We start from the raw sequence: 14079 nt of genomic DNA, 5'->3' as shown, positions 1-14079 counted from the left end.
TGATATAGGCCACTTAATGATGTTTCACATTTTTCTGAGGTTCTGCCCTTTTTTTCACTTTTCTCTTTTCTTCAGATTACAAAGCCCCTATTGATTTACCTTAAACATAGCTGCCTTTCTTCCTACTACCACAAATCACTTGTTAAACTAGATAATGGGTTTTTCTTTTTTTTTTTTTTCATTTTGGTTATCATACTTTTCAACTCCAAAATTTTTAATAATGTCTCTCTTTATTGACATTCCCAAGTTCCTGAAACATGGTCATTGTACCTCCTTTACTTCTTAGAAATAATTTCCTTTAGTTCTTTGGAGATATTTAGAATAAGTGCGTTGAAGTCTATGTCTGTTCAACTCACTATCTGGTCCTCTTTGTACGTTTCTGCTGCTTGTTTGCCTGTTTGTTTTCCTGTATAGAGGTCGCGCTTTGTTATTTCTTTGTTGTTCTTATATTGTTGATGAAAACTGGACATTTCAGATAATATCCTGTAGCGACTATGGATATTGATTTCCCCTTCCTTGCCCCATGACTTGTTTTTGTTGCTTGCTTGCTTATTTTTCACTTGTTTATTTTGGCTGGGCTAGCTCTGTGAAAGCTATCTGCCTCTGTGCAGAATCTAAGATTCCTGCACACATTCTTCCCCTATCGTCTTATCTTTCTGCCTGACTACCTAGGCACCATGTATTGAGCCAAATATTATTCTGAAGTCCCCCTAACCACATAGGGTTTTACCCTTAATGATCATGGGCAGGGGATGGGGTGCCTGACTCGGAGGCTACTATCACAGTTCAGTATATGAAATTTCCCCCCCCCGACCCAGCCACAAAGGAACTAGTAACTTGGGTTTTCTCAAATTGCATCTGAGAGGGTGTAGCCATGAACGTGCACACAGCTTCCAGACTTTCAGGAATGACTAATATTATTTTCAAGCCTGGCTTAGCAGTTGCCCCGGGGTCAAGGTAGCTTATAGTTCAATGTTTCAACAAAAGTGTGATCAAGACTCCTGTGCCAGTGAAGCTTCTTGCACTCAGTTTTGATGAGTCTGTATGAGATTGGGGGAATGCTTTCATGGCATCCCATACCTTGCTCTGACTGCTACTTAGTGTGGACAGCCTCGCACAGGTGCACAGCCTTCCTGATCCCAGAGTTGACTTTGATCCCTGGAGGCTCCTTCTTGGCTTTCTTTCCGGAGTTCTCCATGGTTGCCTGGAATTGCGCTTCTGCAACAGTAATTTCTGGGGAAATTAGGAACGCCAGAATCCTTCCTCTCCTAAAGTAAAACCATAACCTGAGACGGAGCTGCAGGGAGAGAGATCTCTGTCTTCTCAGCTGGGCCTGCCATGGGACAGAGATTCTGTAACACAGAGTTAGAAGGGCTGGTAATGGAGTGGGCAAAGGCTCCAATATCACAGACTCTCCCTATTATTATTGAGTCTTGGTTTATTTTCTTAAATGATTGTTTCTCTATTTGCTTTATACCCTTAGGCCCACTGCCAGATATTTCAAATGACTATTTTTGTATTTTTGTTATATTCTTCACAGTTAATTGCTGTTTTTCTGGCAGAAGGACCCACCAGACTCCTTGTTCTGCTGATCTAGAAGGCCCACCTCCTTTGTAAAGTAATACTTCAGATAGTTTCTAGTTATAATTAAGTAATTTAAAAAATTCTTATATTAACATTTAACACAATAAAAGCAGAAATGTTGGAAATCTTCATTATGAACATGGTTTTGAAAGAGGAACATAAATTTATATTTCAGTTGCAACAACAAAAAATTTTTAAATAAAAGTTTAGAGACATGAATAAGAACTGTAATGTTTTTCTTCTAAGTCTGAAACTTGTATCCTCAAAAGATCAGAAACCGTTTCCAGCTTGGGTGACACTCAAGTATAGCGTGAACTCTCCGACTAGTGTCACTTGTGTCACTTCCCACAGCGAATAGGTAGGAGCTATCGTAATTATAACTATGCGAGTCAAATCAGATACAATTCTCTTTGCTCTGGGAAAATTTAACACAGAGTTGCTGTCCATGGTAAAGAAACATACATTCCACTAGGTAGTACCAAGACATCAGAAATCAACTTCGGGTCTAATTTATGGAATCCCATTCTCACTCTTAGTCTAATACGAGCCTAAAGACTTTTGACAGGACGAGAAGGAATCGAACTCTGCTAAGGGATACAAGTACCAATAGTCAGCAGTCACATTGCTTAAACTGTCAGGAGCCTCCCACACACAGAAGAGTGCTAAAAAAACAAAATCAAACAAAAAAAATACACCAACCCAACCTGACAGATTTACTATGTTTTGTATTGCTTTAAGATTTCATTTATTTATTTGACAGAGAACAAGCAGGGGACACAGGCTTCCCACTGAGCAGGCTGCCCGACGCGGGGCTCGATCCCAGGACTCTGGGATCATGACCTGAGCCGAAGGCAGACGCTTCACCAACTGAGTCACCCAGGCGCACCCAGATTTACTGTGGTTTTAAATAAGGTTCAAGGAAATCTTTGCTTGTGGTGCGATTTTTCAAATGCATCCCTTAATCCTTTCTACATGTCTAAACAAAAGAAAGTCAAGGTCCATGTCAAGCCTCATCTCTCCCACACAGCCTCCTGCTAAGTCCAGCCAGCATGCTCTGTCCAACTCCCCCCTGCTTACCAGAAGTACTTCCTCTTTGAGCATATGTAGTGTGAAAGCTGAAGAACAATTCAAGTGACTGGGCGTGAACTACTTCATACCATCTCTCATGGAGGCAGAAAGAAACTGGCCCTCGACAAACTCCCTTTTCTTTATCAGAGTCCCTGCTGAAATGGATAAACCCTGTTCTCCTCCGATCAAGAAAGGGACTGTTTAGTTTTCCAGGGCTGCCTGCAGTAGTTGTTACTCTCTGTACTAGCAGTCCTGAGAAAAATGTTCTCACATAACCCCCTCTCAATTATAGAAGATTCTATAAATGACAAAAAAATCTCTCATTTTTGCAAGGATGACTCTCAGCGTTCATAGATAATCATGTTATGGTAATGAAATGTAAATGAATTTTCCAAACAACCATTGCTTCAATGCCTATAGATCATGGTAAACAGAATATCTCAACCATTAAATATCAATCCCCTTTCTTATACATCTAGTGCAAAAAAATCTTATCATTATAATACATGAATACAAAGTCCGAAAGAATTAACTTGTGGCATCATGATTAGGTTTTGTCTAATTTCAATGTAGAATTAATCAAACATAATTTTCCTAATATGTTACCTAGCAAGGTCAAGGACCATTAGTTTAATTATATTTCCTTTATATTATGCCAGTATTGTTTTGTTTTGTTTTGTTTTGTTTTTGCCATTTACCCAGAACTATAAAAAACAAGTTTTTGGCTGAAAGAAAATTTAAAAATAGAGGTTATTATTTTTGCATTCTTTGAATTGATTGGGTATGCTCTACAAATAGTTATGGGAATAGCATCTTCAAAAAATAATAAATCTTTCAACATCTAAAACAAATCCAGATTCCACAAAACCTATGTTTGTCTAATTATAGCTTTGTATTTTGATGTGGTTTTCTATGTAAATACATTTTAAGGCTTGCAATAGGAATGTATTCTATTAAAAACAGATGTTATGCTGAAAGTTACACAGTACCAAATGCTTATTATGTATCCCCAAAACAAATCTAAATTGTCTCATTATAAGATATTTCACGTTTTCAGACATTATGTTAGGTCTTCAGTCTAGATGACCAATACAACTGTCCAATTCAACCAAAACACACTCTTGCCAGCTGCAATAGGAAAAATTAGCATCAATAAAAAAAAACAAGATTTCTGCTACTCATAGTATCATCCAGTCTACACTGAAATGTCCAGTGATAACAGCAAAACATCTGCAATAAAGAGAGATTTGTGAGTAAAATACATACCCCTTTTTCCTTTTCATGCAGGTCAATACTAACAGCAGCAGACAGTATCTGAAGTACAGCCCAGATACTCTCCCAATGCCTTCTAATGGCAATTACTCTTCCGTGTAAGAATGGTTAGAAGCATTACATTTAGCACTTCCATATAGGAACATCTGAATAACGAATGCTTCCTTTCCCATCGTCATTATGGGTTCTTACAATACCCACAAAACAACCTTGTTAGAGGTTAGGTCAGCAAACACAATGGAAAGATTGAAGAGGGTACCAAGTGTCTAATTCCTTAACATTTATATCTGTATTAAATGGGAATTCTAACAAAGCCTGTTACTACCTACCCTTGTAATAAGTAGCAGATTTAACTATCTATTTTTCTAATCATACTCCCAGAGGCTAAAAGCCCAGCAAATATTTAACTATCATGACTTGTTTTTCTCTCCCATTCTCTGGGCAGAGCATTTTAATCTGATAAAGAGAAGAAACCCAGAAGAGATTCATTTGTGTTGCATTAAATGGCCATACAAATGTCAGTTGATTTTTTTAAAAAAGAACATAGCTGCTTCTTGCATTCGATCTTGCTAACTTCTACAGGTAAATCTGCAGTGTGGGAAGCATGGTCTTTCACAGACTTCTTAACTATGATTAGACTTTATTTACTTAAGCCATATTTTACAGACATGGCTCCTTTTTGTGTCATGGAATGAATCGCAAGTCTCATCACTTGATTTGGTGAGGTCTAACCCCTGTGCCTGTGGACCTCCAACCAGTCCTTATAAGCCACACAAGCAAATGACCCTAGTTTTTTACTGTTTACAGAAGATTACGTGCCTCAAGTTCCCATCTCCCAAACTTTTATTTAACTGGGCCAATGTCTCTTCGGTGGCCTCATAGTTCAGGTACTTGTCAAAATCTGTTAGGATATGGAAAACTTTTAAAACTATCTTCACATACAATTTTGTAAGTGTAACTAGTCATTTAAATATTGAGCATATGTAAAAATCAATACAAATTCAAATTATTTTCTCAAGTATCTATTCTGGTCTCCAGATAAATAAAATCATATATTCACACTTATATAAAATACTTCCCATCTTTATTTATCACTTAATGATCAAGAGCTCAGGCTCTGGAACCAGATGCAATGGCTCTGCAGTGACCGCGATGACTGCGTGTGATAAACAAGGTACAGGACGCCTTGTGATTTCTGGGCTTCCTGCTGTCATAATCTGCACTATTATTACCATTGCTGTTGCTACTACCGCAACTGTCACCATGTTTACCAAAATATATTTGTTTATGACGTCATCTGACAGACCAGTAACTAGAAACTTCTTGGTGAGGCAGCTCTTACAATCAACTCTCACCTTTCTGCTCATAAACTCAGGTTAAACTCAAGCTTTCGTCAAACGCAGAAGATCCTGAGGTGACTTAAGATCATTATTGACATTGATATTCCTGGATTAGGCCAGCAACAGAGAAGAGACTGAGTTAAACATTTACTAGTTCTAGAGCATTCCTTAATGATGGACAAGTGTGTATGCACATCAGCATTTAAACACAGGCCTCATTAAAAAAACTGGTTTTTCTATTTTCCTCCTGATAAACAGGGTTATTGTTAAATTAGCAGGTTGATGTTTCATTACAATGTGTAAGTGTAACACTCATTTGATAAATGCATATACCTTCTCAGCTTATCTCCTTAGGTTTTAAAATAAAGTAGAAAGAAGTCATCACAGAAATATATATATATATACCATGAAAAAAAGAAGAAATGCTTTGTTTTTGGTTCCTTCAGAAAAGAGGGTTTAGAAATACAAGATATTCTTCGCTATGGCTAGAGTAGGTGTCCAGAGAGCAACTCTCTTTCTCCTCATGCCACACGGCAATGTGCCCAGCTAAAGAATGTTCTAGGATCATGCTGAAAATGTCTCTTCTGAGAAGAGTAAAAACAGCACAGGCACCTCATTAAATACCAGTGCATTGACCACAGTCTCCCTTTCAAGAAGAAGACAGATCACAGAAAAGTTATTTGGCTATTTTTAAATATTTAAAGAAAAACAGAACTTCGAGCTTCCATTGTATATAAGAAGAATTGCTTGAAATACCTCCATAAACATATGCCAGAGCATTAAAGGCTATTCGTTTCACTGGACATGAATCATGAGGTACCAAAATGTCTGCACATACCATCAGTATACATTTCCCATAAAAAGGGGAACTATTTGCATGTATCCTGAAAATACACTTTCCTTAAACAAAATTTTAAGTGTCTCAAGGAGATGGAATGAATAGATTTTTCTTCCAAATACAACAAAGTTAAATAAAACTAGGTTTCTTCAGTAATAGATCACTTTGCAGATTTTTTCTCTCTCCAACATACTGAAAAAAGAAAGAAAGGAAAGAAAAAAAAAATCTTATCCTTCAAAAACCAGACCTGAAGTGCAGAGCTCAGTACCAGGAGTCAGGCCAAGGACAGAGAGAACAAACTTATCAGCAGTCATGATGAAGACTATTCCATTAATCCTGTTTGAAGTTGAAGGTCAACCCTAGCATCACCATCCATAAGGGCTAACTATGACATTGGCCAAGTCTCTTACCCATAACTTATAAAATGTCTAAGTGAGAGAGTAAGGTGATGGTGTCGAGATGATGTTCAGTACAGATGAACTGTTCATGTGCAAAGAGGCCATCAGAGGCCAGCTAGATGAAGTTCAAGTCTTGATGATTTAAACATAAATCTTATTTCAGTAAAGCTAAAAACTGAATATTACATCAAAGAAGTCATGAAATCCTGGGAACTGGTAACATATGAAGCATCCTTCTTAGGCATTCGCTCAACAGAAAGTTTGCCTTTCTGATCATTTCATCCCTCGACAAGAGACATCCTATGTCACATCTGCCCATTTGTCAAGGGACAATCCTGGCTGCTTCACTGGCCTTGATATGTCCTCTCTGTCCCTATGCCTTGCCCAGTTTTCCCACTTCTGACACCGTCCATGAGAAGAGGCAGGATCCAGACTAAGTGTGCCAGATGGAAATGTACTCTGAAAAAGATTTTTTTTTTTTAATATTTATCTCTGCCAGAGAAAATGTGGCTTTCCGTTTACCTTTATTCCCCTGAGCACTGTCACCTTGGCCAAACTGATTACTACACGACGAAGGATGTTCCGGTCTACTGATTACTACACGACGAAGGATGTTCTGGTCTTTAATCATTACTAGGCATAGTCACCGGTATTTATAAGGTCCTCCTCCCTCAGTCAGAGGGTTTCCTTTTAAACAAAATTTCAGTCAGTGCCCACAATATGCCAGGTACTTTCCAATTTACCATACTCCCTAAGTCGCCAGAGGCCAATTTTACTAGAATAAAAAATTCTGAAAAATTCAACTGCATACTGTTTAGGCTTTCATCATTTTCAGAAGAGTAGAAATGCCTGGAGTGGGCTGCACATCCGCTCAACAAGGGGCTCAAGGAGTCTAGCTGTGCCATTCAAATCCATCCTTTCCGGGCTAGATCTGGCAGTGTCCATGTAATGGGAAATGTCTGCTCTAAAATCAGTATTAATGGGAACAACTCTGGGTCACACTGCGAGCTACAACTTCCAGGTCAGAGGCAAAAATTCCATTGGTTGCCACTCATCTGGGAGAGTCCAGGAGAACACTGGGAACCTGCGGTCTCATGTGTCTCTCTCACTGTCCCCCAAGACTGAGCTGCCCGCCATTCTCTTGCCTCCATGCACTTTTCACCCACCTGGCAAAATTAAGAAAGTCAGCCACTCCCCCATTTCAAGGTGAAGGGAGGATACCAAGAGTAATACTTCTACGTGGAACTCATTACTGTGCAAGGGTACTGAGTAATACTTCTACGTGGAACTCATTACTGTGCAGGGTACTGAGTAATACTTCTACCTGGAACTCATTACTGTGCAAGGGTACTGTACTTTCCTGAGGGACCCCCCCTGAGAAATAGACAATATCATTTCACAATCAAGTCCGCTGGGTGGGATCAGTTGGGAAATGTTGCTTGGAAATGTTTTTCTCCAAACGCACTAATCTTTTTCTAACTCAGGTGTCCCAAGATAGATCCTTTGACCTAACACAGAACAGAGATGTTGTTACTTGATAAAAGACTCTTCCATACATCAAGTACAGTGTGATTATTTAGCTGGATTCTAAGGGTGTCCCGTTCCACAAAATACCAAACAAATTACAGATTCCAAAGGACTAAACTTCTTACTTATTTTCATTTGCCCACTTTTACCTTTCTTTCCATCCATACTAGTTCTCAGATGAATTTCAATCAATTGACAGTTTATTCTAGACAACTAATTCTACAAACAAGCAATAGCTAAAATTTTGGAAATATGTATCATGAGGCTACAAATAAAATCATCAGGACATTATCTCTTAGTAAAGACAATTTTTGTTGTTGTTCAATTTGGGATAGTCTTACTTGACTTACTTACTTGACTTACTTACTTACACATGTCCTCAAATTCTAAGCTCTACTATCTGATTAAGGACTGTGGAGGTTACACAGCCCAGAAAACAATTTCATTCTTAAAAAAAAAAAAAAAATATATATATATATATATATATATATATATATATATATATTTGTCAGAGAGAGAGAGGGAACAAGCAGGGGAAGTGGAAGAGGAACAGAAAGAAGCAGGCTCCCCATGGAGCAGGGAGCCCGATGCAGGACTTGATCCCAGGACTCTGGGATCATGACCCGAGCCGAAGGCAGATGCTTAACCCACTGAGCCACCCAGGTGTCCCATTCTTTCCTCTAGTGAAAGTTCATACTTATGCCTAAAATACTGTCCAATTTCAGGGAACACACAAGTACTCACTTGTTTAGCCTTGGTCTTTGTGATGGTGTCAGAAATGGGTTTTTTCCTCTCCTTCACAGCAGTTTTAGAAAATAATTCCTCAAATTCATGACAATCTATGGATGGCTCTTCAATTTTTTCCCAAATAAGTGAAGCACTGGTGTCTCTAAAGTTAAGCAGAAGACCAATGAGACCGCCGTCCAACCGAACGCAAAGACATCATCATGCGCATACACAGCAACGAAGGACAGAAGGAAAGAAGCGCAAGAGAGTAACAGAGGATGAGAGGAAGTCAGGGCGGAAGGAGGGCGGCAGGAAGGGAAGACAGGCGAAAGGACACAAAGAGGGCAAGAGGCAGACAACAGGAGGGAAGAATACGTCTTTTTCTTTTTAAGACTGCCACTCATTCTATCAACTTGTTGAGAAAGTTCAAATACCATCCATACAGAATGAAACCTTTGTCTAGAAAAAATAATTGCCAGGAATCCTTAGTGATCAAGTCACTGGATAAAAACGTAGAAGAAAAAACCTCTCCGTATAAGCTATAACGGCAGGAAATGTGGGATATATCACCATTTCCACGTGACTCATCAGTATGCGTGGGTTTAAAAAAGGAATTATTTTATATCCGACGTGGCATCCTCCCTCTCTGGACCACTTCCTTTACCCCACTTTTATCTGACTTCAGCCTGCAGGTTCATGTCATACCACCTAAAAAGAAGAGACCTATTGCTTTTTTTTTTCCCCCCCGAAGCAAAGGAACAACAAAATAAAACAACTTCATAAAAGTATCTGGATACAATGAGTTTGGAGTATGGTTTGAAATGATGCATCAGTGTGTATCAGTGATATGGCAATTACACAAAAATGAGCTGCAAAGTTAAAAGTAATCAAACTATACAAACGCTTCTCCCCTGATGTGATTCAGGTGAAGAGAAAATTAATGTAACAGAGGAGAAGGAGGCCTGGTAAATATCCCAGTCTAAATGCATGCCATATCATATAAAAAAAAAAAATTCAAGGAATCATGAAAAGTTAGAACAAGGAAGCCCAGGGAAGTTTAAAAAGCACGTTCTGTCCCCTGCTGGCATATTCCTCAGCCATGTGTCCCAGGGATCAGGAGACATCAGCTACGGATGATGCCTGGGTAAGGACGGCCCCAGCCTCCCTGGTGGGAAGTATTCTTTTATAAATGTCATTCCCAAGTATGATTTTATGACTTCACAGTGCGTCACTGATTATCTACAGAAATGCCAGGAAATTCTCAGAACTCAATTATTTCACACATGACATGTGGATATATGTCTTTTTGTGTAGCACATCTTGGAAGAGAAACACTACTGCAAATAAAATGGAATAGTAAAACGAGACTGCGCCTTCAAAAAATGCAAAAAAAAACCCATCTTGAGGATCTGATTTATATTTACAAGCTATTTTTCAGAGTGATGTTCTGGAACCAGACAATAGAGCATGCAGGCTAAGAAAAATATACCCCTCCATTTTTCCAAGATTAATGAGTAACTATACAGAACCTACATCTTATACACTGATATACATATGTCGTTTGTCTGATACTTCTGGAGAAAAGTCTAAAATTTTAAATAACGGATACTTCACTAAATATTAGTGTAAAAAACAATCTAAAGACAAGTTTCAGAACAGTATTTAAAAAATACATTAAATTGTAATTTCCCCAAGAGTTTTAAAGGCAAATATTCCCTCATATTGACAAACTGTGAACAGATGAGCACCAGTTCATGTTACCTTTTACTATGAAGTTGAATTCTTGTCCAATACAGAGGCTTCATGGGCCGACAAGGCTCTACTGGCTGCTTCCTACTCCCTCTGTCTTGGTGGAGCCCTAATCCAAACAAGCCAGCTGGCAACGGAGGAGGAAGAAAGCCACACACTTGTGGTGCTGATAAAGTGCTACTTCCAGCTTGAGGGGGGAGGGGAGGGCCTGATCCAGGAAGAAGAGGGGGTGGGGGAATGCCTGTCCCAGAAGTGGCAGGGGGAGCTGGAACAGATGTGATCCCCATACCTGGCAGAGGAGGAGGTGGAGGAATCCCAAGTCCAGGCAAAGGAGGGGGAGGAGGTATTCCCACTTGGGAAAGAGGTGGGGGAGGAGGTATTCCTTCACCTGGTAGGGGAGGGGGAGGAGGTATCCCCACTCCGGGAAGGGGAGGGGGAGGGGGTATCCCCACTCCGGGAAGAGGCGGGGGAGGGGGTATCCCCACTCCGGGAAGAGGCGGGGGAGGGGGTATCCCCACTCCGGGAAGAGGCGGGGGAGGGGGTATCCCCACTCCGGGAAGGGGAGGGGGAGGAGGTATCCCCACTCCGGGAAGAGGCGGGGGAGGGGGTATCCCCACTCCGGGAAGAGGTGGGGGAGGGGGTATCCCCACTCCGGGAAGAGGCGGGGGAGGGGGTATCCCCACTCCGGGAAGAGGCGGGGGAGGAGGTATCCCCACTCCGGGAAGGGGAGGGGGAGGAGGTATTCCCTCACCTGGCAAAGGAGGGGGAGGAGGTATTCCTTCACCTGGCAGGGGAGGGGGAGGAGGTATTCCCACACCAGGCAAAGGGGGAGGAGGTGGTGGTAGCATTTCTGTACCAGGCAGAGGAGGAGGCGGGGGGATGGCTGTACTTGGAGGAGCAGGCCCTGTTGTGCCAGGGAGAGGGGGCGGTGGGGGGAGCATCATGCCCGTTCCAGGCATGGAGCCGGAAGACTCTATACAAGGCAGAGGTGGTGAGGGTTGGATGCTATGGCTGTTTTCAAAGGAAGAGAAAACAGAGTGCTGCTGGCTGGTTTCAAACTCGGTATGAAGAGAAGGGTGGGAAGGCTGTGACCCGGCCTGTCTTTGACTGTCGGACCACGGAAGGGACGGAGGTGGTGCAGGCAAGGTGGGCTGATGTGTGTCAAGCTGTACTGATATTCGCCTTGGAGACACAATCAGAGAGATCTCGGAGCAGAACTTTGTCTGAGGTCCAGAAGGTGAGGAGGGCAGAGCTGAGTCTCCAAGGTCAGGCCCTGGGGGGCAGGGAGGACACTCCGGTTGTGCGTAAACAGAAGGCAGTGTTGGTCTCCCAGCCTCTTCCGTCGGGGACGTTTGGATGGACTTTGCCTGTAAAATCCTTTCATGACATACGTCCTTTTCTCCTAACCTGAGAGCTTCAAGACAGACACCTTCTAAGGGTGCCACTCCATTCTGAGCCCCGTGATGGCCACTGGCCACGTCCACATCCAGGGCAGGGTACTGCTTCTCCAGTGCGGCTATCTTGGTCCTCAGATCCTCGATGGTCTGTTCCAGCTGCTGAATGACAGTTGCTTGTCCTTCAGACTTCATGTCAAGAACTTCCTGAGGGGCAACAAAGTGTAGTTAAGAGAAAATAAGGATCAAAAAATATTAAAATAATGTTAAAACTTGCCAGATACATTCAGTTGTATATATATTTGCCAAATACATTTGTCGCAATACTTCCAGAAAGATTCCTCTGTAGAAAGATGCTATTAGTATTTCTATGTATCCCCTCTTCTCCACCCTTGGACTTCAAAATGCTTTACACGCATTACCATAAAGTCCAAAGAGCCTTGTTTGTCTCATCTTTAAATGGTATCACTGAAGACTAGTAGACCACTGAGAACAGGAGAAAAAAATTCTGACTGACAAACCAATTTATTTCCAAGACAGCCGCCTCTCATACCTGCCCAGTAACACTTGCTCTTAACATACCCCCAAAAGACATTTTAGATCCTTCATTTTTCAAAAAGTCTTCCCTACTTTTTAAAGGTAGTCACTGAGAGAAATCTCCAATAAGATTATTTGAAATAGCTTCGACATCGGTAGGCAAGTGTATCATTTCACTTACATCACGTTTACTACCATTTTAATCTTTTACCGAAGGCACTCTAGAAAGTGATACCTGTGACTCTGCACAATTTATAAAGACATCTGATAACAACTGTGCCAATGTATGGGTCACCTCTAAATGGTGTCTTCCTTTCCCAAGGCATAGAATCAACCAGAAATCCTTTAAGAAAAATGGAATGCTGGGGCGCCTGGGTGGCTCAGTTGGTTAAGCGGCTGCCTTCGGCTCGGGTCATGATCTCAGGGTCCTGGGATCGAGCCCCACATTGGGCTCCCTGCTCAGCAGAGAGCCTGCTTCCCTCTCTCCCCCTCTCCCTGCTACTCTGCTTACTTGTGCTCTCTCTCTAGCTCTCTGTCAAATAAATAAAATATTAAAAAAAAAAATAGAATGCTTTGGGGTCCAAAAAGGGGGAAGCCCAATGGGTAAATTAAATATGAATAACAGATGAACAAGATGAAAAGAGAAGAATAAGCCATGGATGGGAAAAAAAAAAAAAAAAGGCAGGAAAAAAGGAATAAGAGAAGGTAAAAGAGATGAGAGGACTAACTCTCGCTGGGGTCGTGCAGACCCGGATTTGCTCACTCAAGGCTGGAATACAAGGCAGGGACAATGTGGGAGAGCTCTCTTACTGAGAGCTCTTTCTCCACAGTGTCCCAGGGCTTTCCATAGATTAACCCAGTAGGGGCCTCCAAAAAGAGCCATAGTCCACACATCTATTACCTTCCCCACACAGGAGCCTGAAGCTGCCAATCCAGATCTGCTCTTGGAAGAATATAAGAAATAATAAGAAATAATGGAAGAATAATTTAAGAGATAATACCAAAATTATGTTAAGTGTAAAACTAAACTTATATCTGCCTTACCAAAGGTTAGGGGATCCAAGAAAACTCTCCACAAAATAAAAAATAAAATTTTTATTTCCCCTTTATTAAATCCAAAACAAATACCTATGTAACCCACCTGCAATGGATAAACTGCAGATGAACAAGAGAGAAATGTTCTTTCTGTAAGTGTATTTCCAATACTTACTATAAATGAAGCATTTTTGGTGCTACGTGTGTATCTGTTAAAAATCTTCAGAGCTAGTCGCCATCCTTCCCATAGGGAGTAAAGAAACTTAGTAGTTTTAATACTGACCCCTGTTACTTTTTGCCTGGAAACTCTCTCTCTTACTATAACATTTAACTTGCTTTACATCAGTTATGATGCTTTTTGAGAAGTACAGACACTTTTAAATTCAGAGGTATGCTCCTTACACGAGGTACTGTATTTCCCTATTGTCATATAACGCTGCATGGCCCTTACTATGGGAAGAAAAGTGAAAAGGAAACTAATTTGCTTTTCAACTAATAAAGGAATGTAATTCACTTTAAACAGTTGGTCAAAAATTTGAATGGCACTTGATATTTACTTGTAAAATAGATATTCATATATGTATTTAGATACTTTTTTGTTACTTGTCATC

General features: G+C 40.9%; 1 protein-coding gene across 2 annotated transcripts in view; it reads right to left on the bottom strand.

Annotated features, from left to right (window-relative positions):
• FMN2 (formin 2) overlaps window positions 1-14079 on the bottom strand; it is a 371232-nt gene that overhangs the window by 241121 nt on the left and 116032 nt on the right. For both annotated transcript variants that reach the window (XM_082702641.1, XM_082702642.1), the window contains exons 5-6: window positions 10515-12103; window positions 8772-8916 (exon numbers count right to left, since the gene is read on the bottom strand). In XM_082702641.1, the coding sequence (XP_082558767.1) occupies window positions 8772-8916; window positions 10515-12103 (1734 nt within the window). The remainder of the gene's footprint in view (window positions 1-8771; window positions 8917-10514; window positions 12104-14079) is intronic.

The sequence above is a fragment of the Mustela nivalis genome (genome assembly GCF_964662115.1).
Source record: "Mustela nivalis genome assembly, chromosome: 16".
In the NCBI taxonomy this organism is placed as follows: domain Eukaryota; kingdom Metazoa; phylum Chordata; class Mammalia; order Carnivora; family Mustelidae; genus Mustela; species Mustela nivalis.
The sequence above is the reverse complement of the archived record's forward strand: the minus strand, read 5'-3'. Positions and strand labels throughout refer to the sequence as shown.